At 50.6% G+C, this 27,559-nt stretch overlaps 1 protein-coding gene across 3 annotated transcripts in view; it reads right to left on the bottom strand.

Annotated features, from left to right (window-relative positions):
• NT5DC3 (5'-nucleotidase domain containing 3) overlaps window positions 1-27,559 on the bottom strand; it is a 391,194-nt gene that overhangs the window by 202,790 nt on the left and 160,845 nt on the right. For all 3 annotated transcript variants that reach the window (XM_086919171.1, XM_086919172.1, XM_086919173.1), the window contains exon 7: window positions 23,906-23,966. In XM_086919171.1, the coding sequence (XP_086775297.1) occupies window positions 23,906-23,966 (61 nt within the window). The remainder of the gene's footprint in view (window positions 1-23,905; window positions 23,967-27,559) is intronic.

The following is a 27,559-nucleotide window of genomic DNA, read 5'->3' as shown; positions in this document are numbered from 1 at the left end:
TCCAGGCGTTGCTGGTCCCCTTAGAATTTCTTCAATAACAGATCGGCGCTTTGTTCATGCTCCAATGCCCACGAAGTACCTATGAAGGTACTATCGACTCTCCAGCAATATTGACTCAGGACGAGCCACGAGGCACCCCTACTGTTCCAGCTCCAGCGGAGCAGCCCCACAGATCGGCTCACCATTACTGCCGACCAGTGGCATTACACGCACTTACTTCTAAGACCCTGGACCTTGGGTGTATCCCTCCGACTAGTGACTGGTAGTGGCGAAGCAACGGAGTTTAGATGGCGACCAAGCTGGACACAGAAAAGTCCCTGCCAGAACCACCAAGGGGTCTAAAAACATTCTATCCAATATGCTGAACCGATATACCATGCCTAAAGGCTCCCCTACAGAAATGAAGAGGGCTCAGTCGGCGGGAGGAGATGGTACGGGCTCTCCCACTGAGCCAACACTCATGGATCTCATGGCAGCCATAAGTGGGGTCCAGGCATCACTGGGCCAAAAAATGGAAGCTTCGGATAATAAATTGGACACGGTCACAATTGAGATAAACTTGATACGGGCGGATCTCACGAAGGCGAGTGAGAAAGTCAAATCACTTGATATCAAGACTGCCAGTCTGACTGATGAAGTTGTGTTACTGCAGCAAGAGGTAAGAGACCTGAAGACCTCACACGCCCCGACGGATCGCAATCTTGATGAATATGAGGGGAGGGCTAGGCGTAATAACATACGCATTCTTGGAGTGCCTGAGAAAATCAGATGATTGCAAAAAACTCAGTTGATGGACGGAATGCAGAACAATGTCTTACATTCACCCCAGTACAAAGATCTGGGCCTAAATCCATCGTTTTTCTGCACTCCACACCACCCTAGGTCAGACAATGGCTATATGCAAATCAGCCTTGACCCTGTGCCTCATGGGAACAGTCCAGCCCGAACTACCAAGCCATGTCTTTCCTAGACCGGAATCAAGCATCCAAGGACCGGTTTCTGGCTATCAGCCTTCTTCAGCCTGGATAGCTTGACTACAGTGATGTGGAGAGCCTGGGACTCACGTCTGAGCATACCCAGCACACTCGGAGTAAAATTGCAAAAAACACAGTTGATGGACAGAATGCAGAACAATGTCTTACATTCACCCCAGTACTAAGATCTGGGCCTAAATCCATCGTTTTTTTGCACTCCACACCACCCTAGGTCAGACAATGGCTATGTGCAAATCATACTTGACCCTGTGCCTCATGGGAACAGTCCAGCCCGAACTACCAAGCCATGTCTTTCCTAGACCGGAATCAAGCATCCAAGGACCGGTTTCTGGCTATCAGCCTTCTTCAGCCTCGATAGCTTGACTCCAGTGAGGCACAGGGTCAGACTGATTTGCATATAGCCATGTCTGAACTGGGGTGGCAGAGTGGGCTAAAGAACGGTGATGGATTAAACCCAGATCTTTTGACTGGGTGTGAGTGTTTGATTGATTCAGATGCTCTGTCCATCACCACCCCCTTTGTACCGCTTTTGGCCGCCATAAGTGTGGCAGGGTATGCTCAGACGTGAGTCCCTTGCTCACTTTGCCACTGGATTCAAGCAAGCCGGGCTGAAGACGGCTAGAATCATGCCAGAAACCGGTTCTCGGAAGCTTGTTTCGGCACTTCGGGCTGGATTGTTCCCATGAGGCACAGGGTCAGACTGATTTGCATATAGCCATGTCTGAACTGGGATGGCAGAGTGGGCTAAAGAACGGTGATGGATTAAACCCAGATCTTTTGACTGGGTGTGAGTGTTTGATTGATTCAGATGCTTTGTCCATCATCACCCCCTTTTGTACTGAGAAATCAGAAGGCCAGGCTCCGGACTTGTTTGTCGAAGACATTGTCCTTAACCACCTCAAGCCCAAGGGACTGGGTAACTTTTTCACAGTTGAGCGCGCTCAGAGTGCCGGGGGAGGCCCAGGCCCGGGACCCCCCCTCGCCCGATGATTCCGAGAGTCCTGAATTTTCGGGACAGGGATGTGATCTTGCAGGCGGCTCGAGCGGGGTCCCCCCCCCTGGGGTTCGAGAATGCAACGCTCTCCTTTTTTCCGGACTTTACTCAGATGGTGCAGAAACAACGGTGAAGAAAAAAACTCAGGGACAAGGGACTGAAATACGCTATGATGTTACCGGCCCGCCTGCATGTGGAACTCAACAGGAAGGCCTGGTTTTTTGATAACCCTGAGGTGGCGACGTACTGGTTGGACAGCGGGCATCCGAGTGAGCCAGAAGAACGAGACCAAGGTGGAGGAGATGATCAACAGGAACAAGAATGAAGAAGGCCGTAGGAATTTATATGCAGTATTGGAATGTCAGGGGGTGGGGTGGCTCCACAGCCAATTTCTAGATTAGACTTGTTTAACTGTAGTTTTGCTGTGGATTGCCCTAAATTCCGGGGATGTGACAGGGGGGGATTAATGGGGGTGGCGGGGCATTGGACCTCCTTCTATTTACTACTTTTATTTAGTTCGTAGGTTAGAATTTGGGCGAAAGGCACACTGCTAGTTGGGGATGGGGGACAGCCATAAGCAGGGGTGCGGGAAGTGGGGTTGAGAGGGATTGGGTTTTTTGATATTGGGATTGTGTTGTGTGCAGTTGTATTTGCAATCCATTTTCTTTTTCTTTTTGCACATGGTGACATAGCTATGACTGGACTGATTCCTAAACACTATAATGTCAATTGTTAGACATGGATCGGGGATAAATGTGATTAGTTGGAACGTGAATGGTCTCGGAGCCTAAATTAAGAGGGGAATGATGAATCCGTTGATTAGGCAGCATTCCCCTGATGTAGTGCTGCTGCAGGATACACACCTAGTTGGTAATCGTTGCATGGCCTTACACAAAGGGGGCTATAAGCTGGTGGCATATGCTGGATTCACCACGGGGTTTAGGGGAGTGGGTGATTTGGTGAAAAACTCCTTTCCAGGCCACATGGGCTGATCATCGAGGCAGATACATTGGCGTATCGGGGCAGTGGGAAGGGGCGACGGTTACTTTCATGTCTGTCTATGTTCCACCGGGCATGCAAACTGACACTTACCGAGACCTGGGTGCAATCTTCCTGACTTTGCCCATGGGCCTACTGGTGATGGGTGGGGACTTTAACGCGGTGATGGATGGAGAGGTATACAGAAACCCTGCCAGAGTCCTGAGGCCAGCATAGAGGTGGCTTCCCGACTTCTTAGAAACAACAGGACTTATCGATGGTTGGAGGCTGAACAACCCCAGCGGGGAACATTATACACATGTGTCAGCCGCACACCACGCCCTATCCAGAATAGACTATGTACTGATACCGGCAGCCCATGCGGCGGCGATTCGGGAGGTACGACACCTGGGAAGGGGAATATCCGATCACTCACCGGTTTGGCTCCGGTTGGAAACTGGCCAATCTGATGTAGGTAGAGTAGCCCCTATAAATGCATGGCACCTGAGAGACCCCGCCACCAAGAAGGAAATCATTAAAAGTACGGAAAGGTACTCCCAGAAGAATATGGATTCTGTAGACTCAGCACAGACCCTGTGGGAAGCGTACAAGACTGTCATTAGAGGGGAGGTTTTGTCTTTGGTCGCAGGGAAGAAGAGGAAACGTCGGGCCGAAATAGAACGGGCAGAGGCGGAGGTGATCAGGATGGAGATGGAGGTATCTAAGAACGTGACCCCGGAAGGTACACATCGGCTGAAACTCCACTAAGATGAGTATAGGGGCTTTGCTAGAGATGGGGCCAAATTACAACTCGGTGAAACTCAGAGCAGGATATATAAACACAGCATCAAAGCAGGCAAAAACTACAGGAGTTGCAGAGAGATGATTCTGAGAACCATAGCAAAGGAGTTCTCGAAATACTATGGGAAGTGCATACGTCCACTGGGGTATACACAGAGGAGGAAAACGCGGCCATGATCCATGACATCCAGATGCCCATGCTATCGGAAGAGGATCAGAAATACTTAGACTCCCCACTCACGACTGATGAAGTAGCACAGGCCATCGGAGGAGTGGACTCCGGGAAGGCCACGGGCCCGAATGGCATCCCTATAGAACTGTATAAATTGAGTGCAAACAGGCTTGCTCCGTTTCTTCGCACCATGTTTGTAGAGAGTAAAGAGAGTGGCCAGCTCCCATACGACCAGTGAGTAGCGAATATGGTCGTCATTCATAAAGCTGGTAAGCCCAGGACGCTCTGCTCCTCCTACAGGCCCATTTCGTTGCTAAACGCTGAGCCTAAAGTCCTGGCGAAGCTACTAGCGAAGAGGCTAGCTAAAGGTATTACCACCCTGGTCCACCCTGATCAATCTGGCTTTATGCCGCGTCGCAATACGGCCCTTAACCTATGGAGGCTACGGAGGCCCAGACGCTACAGGAGCCAGCGGTACTGGTATCCTTGGATGCCACCATGGCCTTTCACAGGGTTGAGTGGCCCTACTTGTTCGCAGTACTGGGGAAGATGGACTTTGGGCCAGAGTTTATTAATTGGGTCCGCCTCTTGTATGCCGATCCACTCGCCAGGGTTTTGGTGAACAATCGAAGGTCCGCCGACTTCCCTCAAGGAAGAGGCACGAGACAGGGGTGTCCCTTGTCCCCGCTCCTATTTGCCCTGGCTTTCGATCCTTTGGCAGCGTGGGTCTGGTGGGACCGGTCAATCGGAGGGGTTCGTTGGACGCTGGAGTGGGAGGACAAGATCTCGTTATATTCAGACGATACCCTGCTTTGCCTCATCAATCCTAGGGGATCCTTGATATGTTTTCTTGACGTGCCTGCAATATTCGGGAGATACTCTTGTACTTAGAGGGGATCCTCCAGTAGTCCCGAGCTCCTGCCTGATACAAATTGATCCGGTAGGGTGTCAATATCTCGGCATTTTTGTGACGTTAGACCCGAAGTTAAGATATGCCAAAAACTTGGGCCCCCCACTGACTCGATTTAAAGGGGATTTGATGAGGTGGAAGGCACTCCCGCTCTCCATTTTGGGCAGGGCAGTGCTTTTCAAGATGATGGCCCTTCCCTGATTCTTGTACGTGCTTCAGAACGCAATGGACCCGGTACCATCATCCTACTTTAAGGAAATAGAGGCCCTTCAGAGGCAGCTTCTTTGGGAGGGCAGGCCTTCTCCAAGCTTACTCTCCCTTGGTATGAAGGTGGAATAGCCTTGTCAGATCTGCGGAAATATTATTGGGCCTTCCAGTTAGCGGCGGTGAACCATGCCCTATATGGGCCTCCCAGAGACCCCGGGTACGCAATGGACCACTGGCAGGTGCCAGGGGGTGACCTCACGAGGGCACTATATGCCAGATCCAACCGGTTCCCTTCGCTGGGCCGTCAGCACATGCGGTGCATTTGTGGCACGTGGCTAATCGACATCTTAAGTGGGAGGGGAAACTCACACTTGCCACCCCATTGTGGAACTCTGAGAGGCTGGGCAGCTTGTGGAAATCAAAGATTTGACAAATGGGATCTCATAGGGATCACGCAGATCAAGGATGTTTGGGGACAGGACACAGTTCACACGGTCAGTTCCCTCCAGCAAAAATACCACTTTCAGGAGAGTGAGCATTATCGCTACCTCCAAGTTAGGTATGCTTTACTTACACACATCCCAAGAGGCACTACGCTCCCAGATGCCTCCCCCCTGGAATATCGAGTGTTAGACGGTTATCTCCTGGAAAAGACCATTTCACTAATATATAAGAAACGTATTAATAATATGGAGGATCTGCTGGCAACAATCAGGACACAGTGGGGTGCCGATGGGTTGGAACTGGATGATGAGGACTGGAGGGAGGAGGTCTCCTCTCCAAAAGGTGGTGGCTAGTCAAATGAGACTCAGGCTAGTGCAACTAAAGATTCTTCACAGGTTGTATGTCATGGGGCCCCGGCTGGTGCACATGGGTTGCGCGGAGAGTGGAGAATATTGGAGGGGGTGCGGGGAGCTTGGAACTTTTATGCATATTTTGTGGCATTGTGCAGAGATACAGGAATATTGGGTAAAGATTCATGATACGATGCGAGATGTGCTGGGGGTGGAGATGGCACCGGAGGCCCGCAGGTATATTTTGAATGTTTGGGAGCCTACAGATCTGAGTGCGTACGGGAGACAATGGGTGACCCTGGCATGTATGGTAGCCAAGCGTAATATTGCTCAGATGAGGGTTGCTAACCAACCTCCCCAGGTCGAGAAGTGGATGGGGGACCTGGACTGGTGCATGTACAAGGAGAGGTTGGTTTACGTTGCCAGGGGTTGTCCGGCAAAGTGGGGGAAGATCTGGGACACCTGGAATCGATATTGTGGAGATATTTGTGTTCCCCCCATAAGTCAGGATGAAGTGGCGGCGCATGAGTCCCTGTGATCCCTTAACGCTATCCTGTTTGTAATGTTTTAAAGTATGGAAATGTATGATATGACAAATGTGGGAGCTGCGAATGTCACCTGATGGTTTTCTTTGTGGTTTTGTTAATAAAAAGATTTAAAAAAAAAAAAAAAAAAACGGGGGGCGTGGCTTAGCGGGCGAGCATGGCGGACGTGGCTGCCTAAGAGCTCCCGCCGGCCCGCCGATTATCCTGCGTTTATCCTGGCCCTGAACCCTGCAAAGTGCACCACACTTACGGGAGTGTTGGCGGAGGACACCGGGAGCCGTCCGGTGCTGGAGCTGCCGCGCCGAGACCATCGGAGGCTGTGAGACGAGTTGGTACAGCGAGCGGCCTGGTGCCCGCCGGCCGAGCAGGGGCCTCGATTTTGACGTCCCCGACCGGGGACCTGACCCGGAGCCGGCGCTGCCGCTCCCTGGCCGTGTTCTGGGGCTCCCTGCTGTCGGCGACTCACAGCGGGGTGCCCTGTCTGTCCTTGCGTTGCCGGCGGTGGGGGCCTGGGCCGGTAGGGAGGCCCTTGGGGGGCTGCGGCCTACCTGGACTTGCCGGAGCCGGGGCCTCGAGTTTGGCGGCCCCCGCCCGAGGGCATTCGCTCTGCTGTGGCTGTCTGCGCCGCCCTCCGCCTTCCGGGGGCGCGGCGCCCCTCGCCGCCGGCGGACGCGGTGCCCTCTGCTGGGACTGGCGGCGGCTCCATTGCTGGTGAGGGCTGCATCCTCCGCTCTTGTTGACCGGCGCTGTGGAGTGATGTGCTGGAGGGGGTCGCTGCGGACATTGGACATCTGAATACCGATTGTCCCCCCCAGGGCTTGGCTGGACCTGCAGGTGGTGTGGAGGCGGCGAAGGGGCCGGAGCGGCCGGGGCGGCCTGGTGTGTCCGAGCGCGGCCGGGACATTGCTCCTTACGGCCGGGGCTGGCCACGATCCGGGGCTGCCTGCTCCTGACACTCTGCGGTGGGATCCCCTGCTTTCCTCACCGTGTGAGCGGCGGGGCCCGCGACTGGAAGGGATATTGGAAGATCTACGGCCTACCGGGCCCTGGTGCAGTCGGACCTCTGAGTTGGCGATCCCGGCCCAGATCCATTGCCCCGGTGAGTGGACACGGCAGGGGCCCCCCGGGTACTGAGGGGTCAGGCGGGCGCCTGACCCGGAGAATTGCCCTATCCTGCTCCTGTGGTGCCTGGGGCGGCGGCTGGAGAACTTGTGGTTTGCGCTGGGCTGGCCCATAACTGCGCCGTGCCAGGGGTACCGGTGGGCACGTCGACGTATCCTACACATTTGCGGAGCGGCTTTGCCTGGGGTGTACCTGATCTGTGGACCGGTGGCGAGGGACTCTCACGCGACCTGGTGTGTTCGGGACGCCTCGATCGGGGCCTAGCTGGGGGACTATTGCAAGAAGCGGCCCAACTGCAGGTGCGTGTCATTGTTCTACCCTCTGGGCGGCCGCCATGACGAGGGGCTCGGCCGCCGCTAAGACAGGACCCATTGACAAGTACACGGGCCACGGTGGAGGACCCGGTGGGGCTGGGGGTAGTCATCCTGCTGGACCAGACAATGCGGCTTTGATGGCGGCCATTACACAGTCCCGCGACATGCTGGATGCGAAAATTGGCGCGGTGGGGGCCGATGTGATGCTACTGCGTCAAGATCTTCGCAATGCAGTCGCCCGCATTGCTGAGACTGAGACCAGGGTCACGACGGTGGAGGGAGATGTTGGCACCCTCAAGAAGAAGATTGCCGATATGGAGCAGGTACAACGGGGCCTGGCGCTACGTGTGGAGGATGCCGAGGGGCGGGCGAGGCGGAACAACCTGCGCTTCGTTGGCTTTCCGGAGGACTGCGAGAAGGGGCCTATGGAGGCTTTTCTGTCCCAGTGGCTGGAGAGCTGGCTACCACCGGACTCCCTGTCGCGATGCTTCATAGTGGAGCGTGCCCATCGCGCCCTAACTCAGAAGCCGCCAGTCGGGGAGCGGCCCCGCCCGATCATCGCCAGGCTCCTTAATTTCCACGACAGGGACGTCATTCTCCGAGAGGCGCGGATGAAGGACACTCTGTTGTATGACAATCATAAAATAATGATCTTCCCGGACTATACCAAGCTGGTCCACCAACAGAGACACTCCTTCCTAGATGCCAAGGCCAAGCTACGTGGCCTGAAAATTCAGTACTCGCTGCTCTATCCGGCCCGCCTCCGAGTGATCTTCAACTCCAAGACCCTCTTCTTTGATACACCGGAGGCCGTCTTCGCCTGGACCGATGAAACAGTCAGAATCCGACCTCACGTCCAACCGGGGCTGCACTCTGAATCATCGCGCAGCTCGTCTCAGGACAGGAGCAGCTCGTCTGGCAAGGGGAAACGTCATCGCAAATCCCGCTCCCGGAGGAGGTCCCTGTCCCGGGACCCCCTCTTGGGGGACACACAGCCTGAGGCGGATGGATCTGATGGAGGCTCCTGATCGCCTATCGTGGGAGCTGCCTGCTGGTTGCCTTCTATATGTGACTACACCTGGCAGAAGCTGAACCGTGGTTGGTGGGATGTACATTGGCTGGTGCAGTATTGACTCCTTTTTGGCAACTGCCGGGGCCTTTATGGGCTATAACCTTCTGGTGGTACTCTGCCTATAACTCTACTGTATGTTTGTTGGGGTTCAGGACACGTACTTTGGGCTGCCTCCTTCTGTTGGGACCGGGGGGTGGTTCTGGTAGCGTGTCTGATTAGTTCGGGGGGGGACTAGTTGGGATCCATTGGTATGGCTGGCTTTAGGCGCTGTGTTTTGGGCCTGAAGTACCGTATGCCGCGACAGATACTTCATTGTTCCTTGAGGTATTGGGGTGGGGGAGGGGGGGACCTGGGTGTTTGGTTGTTTGAGGGTTGGGCAGGGGTCGGAGGGGTAGTAGGGGTTGGGGTCATTGGGTTTGTGGGGTCTGGGGTTCTGGTTCTGGGGGTGCACGTGGTCTTGGGGTTTTTTGCAACTGTGGGGTCTGAGACATGGGCCGGGGGCCGGGGTGAGTGGGACTGGGAGAATTATGATCATGGTTGATGTTCCTCACTTGGCGCCTAATGGCGCTTCCTTACGTGTCCTTAGCTGGAATGTACGAGGACTATTGGACAAGATTAAACGGGGGGCAGTGCTACGCTGGGCTAAGAGGGACTTGGCAGATGTGCTCCTCCTTCAAGAGACACATATGCTAGGTACGAAAGCCCTGAGTTTGCAGCGCTTTGGCTTCCATCAAGTGTTCCATGCCGGTTTTACCAGGGGTTCCAGGGGTGTGGCCATTCTTATTCATAGACGGCTGGCATATGTACATGAGCGTCAGTGGCTTGACCCCCAGGGACGTTTTGTTTTTGTGCAAGGGAAGGTCGGGGTGGAGCCGGTTGTGTTTGGCTGTGTGTATGCCCCCCCCCCCTTGCAGTGGGCCTTAGCTGAACGTTTGTTTGCCCTATGGGCTGAGTTCCCCCGCTCCATGGCTGTGATTGGCGGAGACTGGAATGATGTGATGGATGTGGCTTTGGACCGGCAGAGGAGGCCGGGAGTGGCACTTGTATCCTCCCCTACACGGTTGGGGGCTATGGCTGATGGGCTGGATTGGGTGGATGTGTGGAGACATATGCATGCGGAACGGCGAGAGTACACCTTTGTCTCAGCGGTCCATGGCTCCCTGTCCCGTTTGGATTATGTGTTTGTCCCGAGGGCCTTCCTGGCCAGGGTGACGGGGGCAGCGATTCGGCCTCGCGGGCTTTCTGATCATTCCCCAGTGGCGGTACAAATAGACCTGTGCAGAGCACGATCCCCCTTCCGATGGCGAATGTCAGCGTGGCATCTGCAGCGCCCTGACTATTCCCAGCATCTGCGTAGCGCGATCGCCCATTATTGGCAGGACAACCTTACAGGGGGGATGGATGTAGTGACAGTCTGGGAGGCTATGAAACCCACTCTGCGGGGCATAGATATTGCTTGGTGTGCGTCTGCTCGCCGGACTAGGCTGGGAGGCATTGCTGCGGCCGCGGAGCGGGTGGAGGAGCTCGAGGCTCGGCACAGCGAGGCACCCGAAGATGTGGCACTGCGCCTACTCCTGCAGGCGCAACAATCTTATTCCTCGGTCCTGCTGGATGAGGCTCGTCAGGCGTGGCTGGCCACTCGTAGTCGGGTCTACCAGTGGGGCGATAAGTCCTGCGCCATGCTCCATAGGCTGTGTCAACAGAACCTACAGCCTCTTACTCTGCCGGGCCTTGTTGATGGTGCCGGAGTGGCGATTACAGACCCGGCAACTCTCGCAACGAGTTTTGCGCGCTATTATGAGCACCAGTATGCCTCACGGGAGACTCTCTCCCCTGCCACTATCACAGATTATATTGCATCGGTTCCCCCATCGGCTGTGTCCGATGAGGTGCGCGAGGCCCTGGACCTCCCCATGTCGGTTGAGGAGTTAGGGGATGCGCTGGGTCAGTTGAATGTAGGCAAGGCGCCGGGGCCAAGTGGTTTCCCCAACGAATTTTATAAGAAGTACTTTCTACAGCTCGGACCGCATTACTTGCGGGCTCTGGAACAGGCACGAGAGTGTGGTCACCTTCCACCGGACTGGCGTCATGCCGAAATAGTAGTGTTATCGAAGCCGGGTAGGCCCCCCGATCGCCATGACTCTTATCGCCCCATATCCCTCATCAACTTCGAGGCCAAGCTCCTGGCAAAGGCGCTAGCGAACCGCTTACTTCCACACATTTCGGCCCTTGTCCACCCGGATCAGGCCGGTTTTATGCCGCGCAGGGCAACGAGACACAATATACGACGGGCGCAGGCTGCGATACAAGCGATCGAGTCTTCGGAGGACCCGGCGGCGCTCCTGCTGGCTGATATTGATAGTGCCTTCGATTCGGTCAGCTGGACCTTTCTTTTTGCTCTGTTGCCGCTGCTGAATCTTGGCCCGGTATTCCTATCCTATGTCAGGCTGCTCTACACTGAGATCACGGCCTCGGTACGTATATCGGGAACGGCCTCTGCTCGCTTTCCGGTGTCCAGGGGCACGCGTCAGGGGTGTCCACTTTCCCCTTACCTTTTCGCGCTGGCCATGGAGCCGCTGGCCGCCAGGGTGCGCCGCGATGAGCTCTACCGTGGCTTCGTCTGGGGTGCGGATCACTCCGACCGCATAGCATTATACGCGGATGATGTACTGTTTTTCATGACTGACCTGCAGCGTACGGGTCCTCGTGTCCTGGAGTTGATGCACGAGTTTGGCCGGGCATCGGGACTCTTCCTCAACCCGCGCAAATCGACCCTGTGGGTGCTGGGGAGTGCCACGGTGGACTGCCCTTGGGCTGCATCCCTTCGGATGGCTGTGGAGGGTGTGAGGTACCTGGGTGTCTACCTCTCCACCTCGTCTGTAGTGGCTTGGGACCGGAACATCCTGCCGGTGTGGGACCGGGTCCAGCTGGACGTTAAGACTTGGACACGCATGCCACTTAATATCTACGGCCGATCGGCCATCTTCAAGATGGTGGCTTTGCCCCGTCTGCTATATCAACTGCAGAACCATCCCTTCCAGATTGACCCGCAGTGGTTCCGTACGGTTAATTCTGTGCTGGGCCGGTTTCTGTGGGCTGGCGGTGCCGCCAGGGTAGCGCTGCGCACATGCTTCCTCTCCACCTACTGCGGCGGTTTGGCGGCCGCGGATATTTTATCCTACTATCAGGCCTCTCATCTCCTTGTGCTCAACGAGTGGTGGTATGGAGACCGTAGTGATCCGGCTTATGCTCTTGAGCATTCACTGATGGGTGGCGCCACCCTTCACACCCTGCTGTATTCGGCTAGGCGGAGACGACTGCTTCCGCAGGTCACCCAGGTGGTTTTCGCTGTCTGGCGGCGGGCTCTGCATCGGGTGGGCTGGTGGGGTCGGCTTACAGCTGAGACCCCGCTGTGGCGCAATGGCTTGTTACCGGCGCTGGCATCTCTATCCGGCTTTGACGGTTGGGATGCGATTGGGATCTCGTCCCTAGGCCATGTCCTCTCTGGTGTTACCCTAAAGTCCTTTCAGGAACTTAGCTCCGAATTTAGCATGCCCAAGACACAATTTTTCCGCTATCTTCAGTTTCGCCACGCACTTACCCCTAGTCTGGTGGGCCTGGAACAGCTCCCTGACTTTAGTCCTATCGAGGCTAAACTGTTTATGGGAGACCTGGGTGACAAGAAGGTCTCGCAGATATATCGCACTCTGGTCACACACTGTTCCCCTTCACTCGCAGCGCTGAGGGCCTCCTGGGAGGGTGATATTGGTCCATTGGATGATGATGACTGGCGTGAGGCGTTGGAATCTCCCCGAGGTGCTGCTATCGCCGTCCGCCTTCGCTTCATCCAGTTCAAATACCTCCACCGGGCGTATTATACTAGACGCCGCCTATGGCGGGCAGGCCTTATTGCGTCCCCGGAATGCCTGAGGTGTGGTTCTGAAGAGGGCACCCTGTTTCACACAATATGGTCCTGTGAGAGACTGACTCGATTCTGGGCTGGGGTTTGGGACTGCCTGTCAGAAGTGTTGGGTTGGGACCTGCCCCGTACCCCCAAGCTGGGCCTTCTCCATGTTCTCGAGAACGTTGGGGGCAATATTTACAAACGCCATTTGCTGTTGTTGGGGCTAGTGGTGGCGAAGAGGGACCTGGCGCAGGCCTGGAAGAGCGAGCGCGCCCCCCCACTAGGGGCTTGGAGGGCGGGCCTGGATTTCCTCATGGGTCTAGAGCAACCTGTTTTTGAAGCCCGGGGATGTCCCCGCAAACACTACAAAATCTGGAAACGGTGGGCGGATTACCGGGGCCTGCTCCTTGACCCCCCTATGGACATTGATGATGCATTACGGCTGGATGGGGATCCCGCACCCTAGGCCAATGGCTGGCTCCACTTTGGTAGGCTTTTTCATGTTGCTAGACTGTGATCACGTGCACTGGGTTAGGGTGGGATAAGGGGTGGGTAGTTGTGGGGTTGGGGGGGGGGGGTAGTTCAATGTCATTTTCTATATAACGCTGAGTTCGATGCTATATTGATGATGTATCTCTTTCTGTCTGTTGTTGGCAGTCTCCTCCTGACTGTGGAGGGCTGTGCTGAACTTTGCCTGAACTCATAATAAAATTGGTTATGAAAAAAAAAAAAAAAAAAAAAACACCAACAGGCCTAGCCCCCAATGTCTTCTTTTCTTGTTTGTTTAGGACTCATTCCAGAGTCCTAAGATGGATGCCACCACTTCCTGGCAGATCTGGTGGCAGCCACTCAGTTCTCAAAGCAAAACCAAAGGGATGATGAACGGAGTGTTGAACATTGCAAGCACCCCACCCCAGTTAACTGATCTGGGTTTAATCCATCATCATTCTTTAGCTCACTCCACCACCCCTGTTCAGACATGGCCATATGCAAATCAGTCCAACCCTGTGCCTCATGGCAACAGTCCAGCCCGAACTGCCAAGCCATTTCTTTCCTGGACCGTAAACAAGCATCCAGGGACCGGTTTCTGGCTAATCAGCCGTCATCAGCCAGGCTAGCTTGAATCCAGTAGCAAAGTGAGCAAAGGACCCACGTCTGGGCATACCCTGCCAACTTAGGGTGAACAAAACAAAACCAAAGGGGATGAGGGACGGAGTGTTGAACATTGCAAGAACTCACCCCCAGTCAACCGATCTGGGTTTAATCCATCATCATTCTTTAGCTCACAAATCAGTCTGACCCTGTGCCTCATGGGAACAGTCCAGCCCGAACTGCCAAGCCATGTCTTTCCTGGACCGGAAACAAGCATCCTAGGACCGGTTTCTGGCTAATCAGCCGTCATCAAAACAATGGATTTAGGCCCAGATCTCTGTACTGGGGTGAATGTATGACATTGTTCTGCATTCTGTCCATCATTTGTTCTTTTGCATTTGTTACCCCGAGTGGGACGGGTATGCCCAGACCTGCGTCCCGTGCTCTCCATGCCACTGGAATCAAGCTACCTGGCTGATGAGGGCTGAAAGCCCGAAACCGGTCCTAGGATGCTTATTTCCAGGCCAGGGAGGACCTGGCTGGCCAGTTCGGGTTGGACTGTTCCCATTGGGCGCAGGGTCAAGACTGATTTGCATATGGCTGGGTCCAAACTGGAATGGCATGGTGAGCAAAAAAAATATGGATTTAGGCCCAGATCTCTGTACTGGGGTAAATGTATGACATTGTTCTGCATTCTGTCCACCAATTGTTGTTTTGCATTTGCCACTCAGTTCACAGCAGGAGATCTGTTGGATCCACTGAGGCTCCACATTCCAAGATATATATATTTTTTAAGCATCAATTCCTCAAAAAATACTGAACAAATTTACACCAAAACAGAAAAAGCACCCTACTGGGACCTACATCTATCTTTCTGCCAAATTTGGTGTAAATCCGTTCAGACGTTTACGGTAGTAGCTGTGCCTAATTTTCATATGGAAATTAAATGGGGAAACGTGTTTTGGGACCCCACTTTTTTTTTCGGTCCCTGCTTGATGGATCACTCTAAAACTTTCTATTGTGCAAACTAGTCAGCACTTTTTTGAAAAGTTTAGTGGAGATTCGTCAAAAAGCTTCAAAGTTCTTAGCAGCACAAAATATGGAAACACAATACGAACTATAACTACCCAGTGGCGACAGCAGTGACTGTATATCACTGAAGAAGCAAAAAGTTAAAGGGACGTTATAGTTTAATGAAAATGTCAGTTAAAACATACAGTTCTAAACAAAAACAAAAAAACACTGAAATTCACCAGTTGCAGTTACCTCAAGTGCCCTAAAGTAACTGTAACTCACGACCCCGCCATGCACAGCCTAGTGATCAATGATGTAAATTTAGATGTTGCAGTGATGTTATCAATGTAGTCATAGAAGATGTAATGAGTTATGTAATATGTGGGGTAATTAGCAGGCACAAAACCAAACCGTGTTCAGAATGGCACCGATGAAAGGGAGCACCTAAGAAGAAGTCAGGTGTGACTTGGCACGTTGATAGTGAACCTCAAAGATGAAAGGAGGTTCGACATACGATGGAGGCGTTTGATGACTGACTGGAGTGTGCCAACCTTCAAAAGCCTATTGTCAAGGAAGAAGACTGGCACCCCTAATCTCCAGAGTTGTGTGGCCACCACCACCACCACTTTTGTGAACGCCTGAGGGGTGCAGGTGAGACCTAAGGGGAGCACAACAAACTGAAAATGTTTCTCTCCTACCACAAACTGTAGGTAGCAGTGATGGGTGGGCAGGACGGGTATATGGATATAGGTGACCTGCAGGTCTAATGCCACCATCGAGTCTCCAGGGTCGGGGGCAGACAAGACCTGGGTCAGATCGAGCATTTTGAATGTCTCCTTGTGGATGAAGAAATTGAGAGGATGCAGGCCTAGAAAAGGTCAAAAACCTCCATGCTTCTTGGGCATCAGAATATAGCAGGAATAACAATCAGGTCCTTCTTTAGGAAGGGTAGGACGTAGCCTTTGCAGGAAAAATTTATAACCCACTGGTTTTGCCAGCCTAGATAGAATCAGTGGACGCTGCCTCCCACCCAGTAGCCATGACCCAGCAAGTGTACAATAAAGGGGTTTGACAGGAGAGGCTGCGGGGGGAGGTGGTGGACTGAAGTACGTTGACCTTAGCTGCAGGAGTGGTGGGCACCATGGCCTATTTCATGAAACTGCTGGGTTCCCCTGATGGGGTGAGATAGGCTAGAAGTAGGGAATGTCTTCGGTGAAGACACCAAAGGAGTGTTGAAAGTGTTGCTTATGAGGTGATTTGGAAGGGACCAGAGAGCAAGCAGTAGCCCTCTTCTCTTAGAAACGTTCAAGGACCAAGTTAGCCTTGACCCTAAACAAGCAAGTCCAATTGAACGGCATGTCCATCAGGGAGGACTGGATGTTGCCTGAGAACCCAGTATCACATTGTCACACGTGGCAGAGAACTGCTATATTGGTGCCTATAGCCTGCCTGACGGAGTGGTGGTGTCCAAGCCACAACAAATTATCAACTTGGTCACATCACGACCATCCTGAATGGCCTGTGACAGAACAGGGCGAAGGTCTTTGGGAATGCCATGGAGAACCAGAGGGCATGGGGCATGAGTGTAGCGACCAAGTAAGCAGGAAGCATCGCTTTGATTCCCTATCAGAGGGAGTGGTAGGGAAACTGGTGGGGTGTGTCTGGCTGGTGGAGGCCTGCACCACAAGACTCTCTGGAGAGGGGTGCTGTGGCAGAAAAGCAGAGTCGCCTGGAGCAGGGTGATGCAATATGCTGTTTAGCCAGAGGGCCAGTACAAGGTTTAGCCCAAACCCCTACTAGGTATTGGACAATACCTCATGTTATAGCCTGGCTTTTATGTATTCATGCAATCTCTTGCTCTGCTAGTGGAATGTTCATTAGATAATGTGCTACAGAATGTTAGGAGCCAGAGAGGTCAGTTGAGAAAGGCTGAGCAGCATGCTGGCTGCTTCTGGTGGGGTCTTGTATTGTATTTAACTGGATGACTTGAAACTATCTACAAATAAACATCTGAAGATCCTCTACATGTCTGGACTCAGTTACTACACCTCACTAAAAGATATGAAAGGCTCAGCAGCAGTCTGGGCTGGTTGCAGGACTTCCGTCAGGTTGTTGTTTTTTATCTCTGTAGTGGGAAGCAGAACCATAACGTAGGATGCAGATTATTTGGTGGCTGGGCCAGGAAGGGAGAAAAGGGCCAAGTCTGGGGAGGTGTCAACCTAACTAGCATCTTGTAGGTCCTCATACCAATGGTCTTTTTTTTTTTTTTAGTTTGAGCTGAAAGCAGTTTCTTTATAACAAAGAAGATAATGTAGAATTTTTCTTTGTTTAAATGTTTTTATTATTTGCAGCGAAATCATGTATTTCAGCAGGACAGTACATTATAACTTACACAGGTTTCCCTAGTTAGACAGTTAGCACCAGAATGCGTACATTACATACAATCTGCACTTTCTGTACGTTTATGCATTTCCAATTCCACCATTGGGGACACCACAGCATCCCCTCGATATTTATTCCAGTTCGACCATTTCCGGTCCCATTTTTTGGGGCACCCCCTTGCAACGAAGGTTTCCGTTTCCGTCAACATGCACCGATCAAGCTCTTTCGCCCATGTGTGGATGCTTGGAGTGACTAAGTGGAACAACAGTTACGACGCTAGGATACACGCTGGTTAAACGGGAGATAGACTCGCTATCTCCCGTTTAACCAGCGTGTATCCTAGCGTCGTAACTGTTGTTCCACTTAGTCACGTCAGTCGCTTCCCAGATATTTAACAATCCCAGTCGTGGTGTCAGGACAATCTCCTTGTGTAAGGCCTTATGCATGTGCTCCGAGGCAACCCTCCCACAGGACCTTCAGCCTTGGGCAGCTCCACAGAGTGTGGTAAAATGTGGACTGTTGGTCACATCCCCTCATTCAGAGATCATCAGCTCTGGAACCTATTTTCATCAGTCTGCCCCATCATATATGAGCGGTGCGGTATCCGGAGTTGAATTAAACTGAATTTTAATGTGATGGCAGCCTCCCGAGGGGACACCAGGGCCTCCTGCCATTCCTCATCACTAACGATTCCCAAATCATCCTGCCACCTCTCCCCGAGTCTCGGAAAAGCACCCGGAAGGTTATTGCGTAATTTCTTGTAAGTGAGAGAAATTGCTTTCGAATTCAAAGGCCCGTCCAACAGTCTGTTTTCAAGCAGTGAGGAGTCTGGTATGTCTGTAAAAGACGAAAAGGCCGCCTTAAGGGCATGGCAAATTTGCAGATATCTATACTGGTCTCCCCGAGTCAGGTGATATTGTTTCTGGCGTTCCTCAAATATGAGTATGTATCCCTTTTTGACCAAATCTTTTACTGCTGAGATACCTATAAGGTCCCATTTATCAAACCCGGGCTGGTAGCATAACATAGCCAATTTCCGCGTATACCAGAGTGAAGCAGTCTTTGTAAGGACGTCAGCCCATCCCAGGCGAACATGCACTATACTCCAGATGTCTAACGTGTGTAGGGTGGGCCCAAAAAAATTGCCCCTTGTTTTTCTTATCACTAACATACAGAGCCCCCAGATTGCCGGATCATTCAGTTTGATATCGGTCAAGAGCGTACGCGGGGTCCTCCGGAGGACGGTATATCCATTGATTAACGGTAACCAACTGTGCTGCCCAATAGTAAAATTGCAGGTCAGGGAGCGCAATGCCCCCATCATACCAACTCTTCGTCAGCTTCCTCAATGCCACCCTTGGGGCCTTCCCATCCCACAACAGAGTACGGACCTCCCCCTCCACCTTTAAGATATGAATCCGGAACTCTGTATGGGCAGTTTTGAAGGATATAGAGGAAGCGGGGAAGGGCCAGCATCTTAAAGAGTGCAGCCTGGCCAATCAGTGAGAGCGGGAGTGACCGCCAATGTTTCACGTCCGCTCGCAGCCTAGCCAGCGGAGGGGCCAAATTGGAGCTGTAGAACAGATATAATCTGATGTGACATAAACCCCCAAGTATCGAAACCCTTCCTCCGCCAACACTATCGAGCAGCCCACCGGAAGCCTGGGAACCTGTCCCTTAAACATAAATAATAAGGACTTATGCCAGTTGATCACATACCCAGAATATTTGCCAACATTTGTAAAGATGACAAACACTACCGATATGGATTTATAAGGGGAGGCCAGGTATAGTAGGATATAATCCGCATAAAGAGATATCCGGTCTTCTACTTCCTCCACCCACCTCATCCCTCGTACCATAACATCTCGGCGTATCCATGTCGCAAGGGGCTCCAATAGCAGGGCGAATATCAACATGGACAAAGGGCATCCCTGTCTAGTACCACGTCGCAATCTAAATGTCCAAGAATTATAACCATTGACCCGCCCCTGACCTAAAACATCTGTGTATATGCTATAAACTTGGGACTTAGACCCACCCTTTCTAACACTTCAAACATGTACGGCCATTCTATGGAGTCAGTCAAAGCAAGCTTTATTCGATTGCATTTAAAATCATAAAAGCAACAAAACGACATTTTAAAAATTGATTACAATTTTAACAAAATTCATTAAGTCAAAAAACAATCAAGGGTTCAAATCTGTCACGGTATCCACTGTACATACATATGAAGGTTCAGATCAGTATAAATCATACACAGTATAAAAAGTTAAAAATGGTTAAAAAGTAAATAGCGGGAATACAGGATGATAAAGTCACCCTTCCAGTTGTCTCGGGGATAGCGTCCTGGTCCTTGTACGCATGGCTGCGACCAGGAAGCTAGCAACCCCGAAGATTGTCCTGGTACTACCTAATAACTGGAGATAAAGTAGAGCAGGCCGTACCTGGACGAAACCTGCATCTCTTAAAATGGGTGCCAAGAACCTCAATCTAAATTCTATGGAGTCAAAGGCTATAGAGGCATCAAGAGACAACAACGCGGCATCCTCCTCAATGTACTGTCTACGGGCCATCACATTATGTAGGCGCCTTAAATTGAGGGCTGTGTTTCTTCAAGGCATGAACCCAGCCTGATCTGGGTGGACTAATGTTGTGATAACCTCCCCCAGTTGGTTGGCAAGGACTTTCGCCAAGACTTTTGCCTCAACGTTAATCAGCGAAATTGGCCTATAAGACCCACAAACATCCGCCAGTTTGCCTGGCTTGTGAATCACCACTATTGCAGCCAAACTCTGATCTACCGGTAGCCGTCCCACCTCCAGGCTCTCCTCATACATGGCCTCCAAATGCACTATCGTTCGAGAGGCAGTAGCTTTTAGGAATTCCACCGGGATGCCATTGGGTCCCATGGCCTTCCCCGATTTAATCTGCCCTATAGCTTTACCAATCTCCTCATCCGAGAGATCTCCATTCAGGGCCACCCTATCAGCATCTGAGAGGGTCGGGAATCACTATCTCGAAGGAGCTGGCGTGAGACCTCAACCGTGTAAAGCGTAGAGGGGGAATACACCTGTTCTAGGTGGGCAGCAAATTCCTCCACTATTTCCCGCGGATGTGTCACTGAGCCCCCTCCCGACCTTGTCAACGTATGTACCCATCTGGATCCCTGTTCTCGCGGCTCTAGCCAAGCCAGTGTCCTGCCCGCCCTTTCTCCCATCTCATATATTCTATACGGAGTGTGGTGGTACTTGGCCAACATCTGTTCTCTGGTCTCAATCCGATACTCATCCTGTTTCAACTGAAGACCATGGGCGATGTCAGGTGAAGGATTACGTACATGCTCCTGCTCTAGGTCAAGCAGGTCCGCTTCCGCCTGCATCAGAAGCTCACATCTCTTAGCAATGTATGTATCCCAACCTCAAAGATAAGGCCTGCCCTTTCAGAACTACCTTGTATGCTTCCCATATTGTCTGAGCGGATGTGACCGAACCCACATTTTCAGCAAAGTAATTCTCCGTTGGTGTACGAAGTTCCTCTCTAATGTCCGGTACATGTAGGACCATGGGTTAAGAACGATGGTGGTGCGTGCCTGTCTCTCCCAGTGTGTGTACTCCACCCAGACCGGGGAATGGTCAGATATACCCCTCAGTAGAACCGGGTAGTTGACAAAATTCCCCACCGCTGACAAGTGCGTTAGGAAGTAATCAATACGTGACAAGCTTTGGTGCATGTTAGAGAAAAAGGTAAATAGCTTATCCGTGGGCTTGAGCGCCCGACCCACATCTCAATGCCTCCGTATAGTCAGCCATTAAGGTAGTGGATTTTGCCTTTGACCTCGGTGGTTGGCGGTCAACTGTGTCATCTAACATCATATTATAGTCACCTCCAATAATCAATGTGCCGTCCTGTAGTCCCGTCAGCTTTCCACCTAGTTTCCAACGCTAATTTACCCAGATCAGGCAGCAGATAAACTGAAATTATATTGATGTCCCTACCATCCCATTGGGCCTCCACCCCTGTGAACCTCCGTCTCATCCGCCCATACCTTATGAACAATGAGGGTCACGGACCTCCACCAGAATTGCCGTCTCCCTTGACCCAGAGGTATAATCAGCATGGATCAATAGCTTATATCCCATCTCGTGAGGACCTTAGTCTTCTGCTCCACCAAATGTGTCTCCTGTAGCAGTACCACATCAGGAGAGTGCCTTTTCAAATACTGTTGCACTATCCCCCTCTTATTCTTGTCATACCAATGGTCTTTGACATAGGGCTGAGCCCCTGATCAGGATCATAGTCCAAAAAGAAAATGCAGGGAATGTTGACTGCCTGGTGGTAAGGTGAGATCAGAAACTTCAGTCAGATTTGTTTGAGACGTTTCTTGAATTTGGACTGGTGTCAAATCACCATTGGAAAGGACAACAGAGATCACCTCCTCAGGCAGCAAAGTCGGTGTATCTGGTTGTGGATTGGATATGGGCGCTAAGGGCGTTGTTGTAACTGCAGTCAAAAAAGAAATCAGTACAGCAGCTCCGTGGGGCCTGAAAGCGCACTAGAGGGAATCGTCTGAGATCCGAAGAGCCGGAGCATAGCTGAGCAAAACTCTGAGTTTCACGACATAGCTGAAACCCCAGGAAACTCAGGTTGTACTGGAACCAGCTGCGGAATCATCTTCAAAGTTGGCTGGTTTCGGGAGCGGGACCATTGAGACAAATCCTGCGCTTCATCAGGTGAGAGAGAATGGCACAGAGGAGCAGAACTCAACTCCGACTGCTTATGTTTCTTGTGCTTACCTGGGTATTTGGGGCGTGACAAAGACCAGCCTCAAGAGCAGCTTTGTCAACTCTGGGAGCAGGCCCGGGAAAGTAGGCTTGTTTGGAGTAGGACTTGGAGTGGTCCCAGCACTGCATCTTCTTGTGCTTGGCAACACAGTTGTGCCTCAATTCCCCAGTGACCTTTGGCTTCATCAACGTACAATTCCCATAGGCCTTGGAGTTGTGGCTAAACCCCCCGACACCACCGGCAGACCTGGTGGGCACCTGTCACAGACATTTGTTTGTGACAGTCCCTACAGGGCTTAAAACCATTTTTTTCCAACATACCTTGCACACTGTAGAAAATTTCAAAAAGTGGATTCTGTAAGATGAGAGAAACTCTAGAAATGTGGAAAGAAAGGAACTGAAGTCAGCACACGGAGTGAGGCCTTTATAGGCCACGCATGTCACTTCTCGAGTGAAACCGCGGCATCAGTGTGGATCCGCATGGCAACACCTGCCGGCACACAGAGGTAATACAAAAAAAGTTTCCGGATCAAGTCTGAAGCCAGGGGAATATTTAAAAAGTGAGGAATCTGCAGCTAAAAGTATGAATACGAAGAGAATATGCATTATCTGTGCAGGTCAGCTAATCCAAACAATTTGTAATAAATGTGCATGGCTGGATTTCAGAATATTGTAGCTAGGCCTGGGCAGTAAATTCCATTCCGCTTGCGAAATTTGGGTAATTTTGTGTTCCGCGCAGAACGTGGAATTGCCAAAAATTCCGCAATCTGCAGCTTTGTGAAATTTTTTGCTTGTTCGCGCTTTCAAAATGCGTGTGCGCTAGATATTTCTCCCAAACACGCAAACTGCGTTCGCGAACATGAAAAAAGCATCACAAACTGGCGGAACAAGCAATTCCGCGTGTTCGCGGAACTTTGGCGTGCTCGCCGAGATTTTTTACCGTTTTGCGGAGCTTTGCGTAGTGTGACAACGCAAATTCCGCTCACCCCTAATGCAGCTAACCAACCTGTAAGTAAGGAAGAAAAGAAATTGAAAAATATATAAGAAAGAGAAAACAGCTACAGAGAAGCAGGAAAAAAAAAGAAACTGGCGATTGTGCACATCCAAGCATGTGAAGAGAGGTATTGTTGCATAATGTATACATATGTATGCATGGAACTCCCTCCGTGAAGTTTGAGAAACAAGTTCAGGTCCGGTGAGCCAATGGTAGCATACCTATGGGCTGAGAATAGGTGTAATCAAAGACATTAAAATGCTAGAATAAATATTAAACACACCATTTATTCATTTCCTAGTCATGAAGTAAATGCCCTTCAAGTAAGGCTCTCCTCCTCTGTAGCGAGGTAATCAAAATGTACAATTACCAAAGTGCCATCTTAACATGTACTAGTCCTCACACTTAGGTGTTTGAATCTGTTAGACCAGAAGAGAAAGCAGGAACGTTATTTCAGTATTGTATTTTTCTCCAGCATCTTGATCATCGTAGAGGGAAGATGGGTGATGGTTATATTTCTAGGACTAATGCAGTCTCATTAATCCTAATCTTTTTTGATTATTTCCATGTTTCTCTTAGGTGTATTTGGAATTGCGCTGGAATTGTTTCTTTGTCCAATTGCTCATTTACTGAACTCACATTCCGGATAGGGCTAATAGCAGAAATGCTGGATAGTCTACCCTACTAACCGACTAATGCCAAAATGAACTTGAGTGCAAAAGCATGCCAGTGCACAACTTTCTTAAAATCTAAAACAAAGATTTACTTTTCTGTGCTGCTTTGGAGATGCACGAAACAAAGACATGGAAACATACTTCAAAAATTACTCACCAATATCGGACAGAATAGCTTTGTACATCAATCCTTTAACATGCACATCCCTAATCGAATCCTAGAAGGAAATATTAAAAAAATTATTTAAGTCACACATCTCTCCCACCTCGCGGTTGTATAGCATATCAAACAGTTGTTACTACAGGTCACGACGATTAACGTCAGTCTAAAAATGTATTCAAATATCGAACAGCTTTAACCTACGTGACCTTCAGGAATAAATCATAAAATTCAAGAAGGCTAGTTTGCAAATGTAGCCGGGAAGACACACATACTGCACAACTTTTAGCCTCATCTAATATTCTGTGAAAAGGACTGACCTGACTTTGTCAGATCCTAAGTTCTCAATGGGGACAATCTGGGAAAATATATACAAGGGATGTATCTTGTTCGGTATCTATTTATAGCCATCAGTGGAAGAGTTAGAATTTACATTTAGAATGAAAGAACAAGTTACTTAACCTCTGTAAGTTAAACGATGGGATGCTCCAGGGTCGCCATGTACTATATAAAAGCCATTTCATTCATTCAATCGTTCATTCAACGCCTTATGTGGTAGAGACTCTATCAAACTGCCTATTACCATAGAATCAGACATCAGACTGCACCCAGAATTTTTTGATGATCAGCACCCCTGCATGCCAGTAGGTGGTGTAGTTTGGCTCCAAGTGGCATCGTCCAGGCCAGAAGTGACGTTCGCAGAGCTTATACAGGTATCACCCTTCATGCTGATGTCAGTTTATTTACGTGACTTTCAACGTCAGGAGTGCGGAGTCACAAAGAACACAGGCCACTGGTGTGGAAAACTATGGCCCTGAAAGGGGGCACAACCCTGTCCCTATAAATCTGTTCACAGAGCAGGGAGGATGGGTGGGTCAGTAAGGAATCTGCAGCTAGATAGAATCTCTACAGATAAGGCAGTACCGAATGCAAATTACTTGTTCCTTTGATAAAGAAATCTAGTCGCTGATCCCTTAAACTAGAATAGATACCCGAACAATACTTTCCCAGAGGTGGGTCTGTGAGTCATTTCACACTAAATAGTCCTGCAGGACCAAAAGGGGCAAAGTGCTGTTTTGGTGGACTTGACTGTCCAGGAAGTAATGCTTGGTGAGCATGTGCAGAGAGGTCCACCTTGCTGCCTGGAAGATGCCCAGGGCCAGAACTCTGCGTGCTTAGGCAGTGGTCGCCGGCTTATCTCTGGTGGAATGAGCACACACGCCTTCAGGAGGTTGTTTTTGGTGTCTGCATTGCAGATCTTAGTGAATAGTATGAGCCATGGGAAAAGGGCTATTTCTGCATCCCCTTACCCTTCTTTGCTCTGACACACCCACAAAGAGTTGATAGACCACCCGGAATGCTTGTGGGATCAAGGTAGAATGAAAACACTCTTTTTGGGTCCTTTGAAGCATGTGGCAAAGTGTAAAATGTAAGCAGGGTGATGAACAGACCTACATGAAAGGGAGCGACAACTTTGAGCAGGAAGGAGCTCTAATGCAAAGAACCAGCTTGTCTGGGTAGATGTTCAGTTACGGGGGCTTAGATGACAAAGCCTGAAGCTCACTGACCCTCTTGGCAGATGTTATTTCCGCGAGGAAGGACATCTTGATGGTAAGGAGCATGAGAGGACAGTTGTGCAGTTGCTCAAAAAGGAGCACGCATTGGAAACGTGAGCACTTGATTTCAGTCCCACAGAGGCATAATGAATGTTAAAGGAGGAAACGTGTTGCAGACCTTTTAAAAACCTATTTATAACAGGGCATTTGAACAGGGATGGCTGATTTGGCAACTGCAGAAAAGCTGAGATGACATAAAGATAGCCCTTTCAGGTACATAGAGCAGAGCCTTGCTGGGCAAGAGAAAGAATAAATAGAAAGACCTGAGAGAAGAGAGCAGAAAGAGGGTTAACCTGTCATAAGGCTACTTCTTTTCTATATACTGGGTTAAGTTAGCATGAGCTTATTAAATGTTTAAACGCCATTTTTCCTTTTGCTTCATTTTGCACACGACACATAATTGTTATTTTAGCTTTCAGCCTAGAAGAGCGTTGTGATTTACTTGAGAAATAATGTTATTACTCTGATATCAGCTTTGCTTGGTACACTGTCTGCACAGTGAGTGCTGAAGCCTCCAAGGATAACTCGACACAATGTTGTTGTGAGGTCTGATCTTCGCACCTTCCTAGACATAACACAAATGCAGCTGCTGCCAAAATCTGGCTCTAAGCGGGTTTTATATTGCTTTGCTGAAAACACACGTAACACACTTGATGGTGCTTCGCATGCAGAAAGCTGGTGGAAGATGATGTGATCCTCTGCCACTGAGATTTTGAGGTATGGGCCCGCCCTGCTAAAACCCAAAAGAGACCTTCATAGATATAATATACTATACTAATTAGGGAGGGTGATAAATAGGTGTTGTTAATTCCTATTCATTTCAGCATCTTAGTATCCTGTCACCGTTCGCTTTCTATGGACTAGTAACTATGCTGATACCATTGTTTCTTATAATATGTTTGCTTGTATTATATAAGATACTGCGTTTGAGAACCCTGCATTGGGAAATAAATATTTCAAATATGTACGTGTCCTCATTTACTCCACGTTCTGGTTTGAAATGATTATATAGCGAAAGTCTTCAGGTGTTCCACGAAACCTGAGGTATTTTAAGTTCATGTTCTGGTTTGTCTAAACATTGGTGGTTTGTTATGACCAATGAGACACTGTAGCTAGCTCGGTAAGGGGATTTTGGGTACTGAGGTGAGTTTTGGGCCATCCTAATTCACTGAGGTTCCAAATCTCTATGCACAGTTCTGTAGGAGGACGGAATTCCCGCTAAAAACCTGTTTCTCTCCACCTTGCCACAAACTTGCCCCAATGGCAGGCGTTGCACCTCTCGCTCAGTGTCAGGGATCAGAATGGATATGACACAGGGTGCGCCGGCATCGGGACTGGCGCCAGGGAAGGTTGAGGTGGTACAACCAGCACTAGTCCGGTTCCATTTGTGGATCCAAGGGGCCGGAATGGAACTGGGGTCGGAACCGTCCCCAACCCGTGGAGCCCAAAGGCACGCCAGTGGGGAAGGGCTGATTAAATAGGAGGTGCATGGCCTCATAAAATTCACAAAATTCGGGGGGGGGGGGTGGGGGGGGGCACAGAGCTGGCCCAGGCGCAGGCTCTACCAATGAGGCAGACCTTGAATGAAGACACTCCCTCATCTCATCAGATGACTTCAACGAACAGGGGGAAGTCAAAGACCGCTTCTACTTCTTGCTCTTTATTTTCTTGTAGGACTCATCAGAAGATGACTTTGAGTGCGACGAAGATCTTGGGCTCTGTGACCAATTCCCAAACCTTTCTCTTGACAGGGATCGAGACTGATGCGGTATTGCACGTCGAGTGACAATAAGTTTGAGGGAGCGCTCAATCAAGGATTTATGGTGCATGGTGCAGCAGTCGACACTAGTCATTGTGTGGGTCATTCCCTCCCCTTATCTTGTTCCAGGCTAAATTTGGCATTTTGTGGACCCGAGGAAGAATAGAAGAAGGCTAGATCTGCTGTCTGTGACCTGATAGGAGCCCTGTGGAACAGCACCTGCTCCTTCTTATACCCAGGAGAAAGAAGTGGGCTCCGAGGGTCATAAGGCTGCCC

This window comes from Lissotriton vulgaris, chromosome 1_1 (genome assembly GCF_964263255.1).
Source record: "Lissotriton vulgaris chromosome 1_1, aLisVul1.2, whole genome shotgun sequence".
In the NCBI taxonomy this organism is placed as follows: Eukaryota; Metazoa; Chordata; class Amphibia; order Caudata; family Salamandridae; genus Lissotriton; species Lissotriton vulgaris.
Note: the sequence above shows the minus strand (reverse complement) of the source record. Positions and strands in the feature narration are given on the sequence as shown.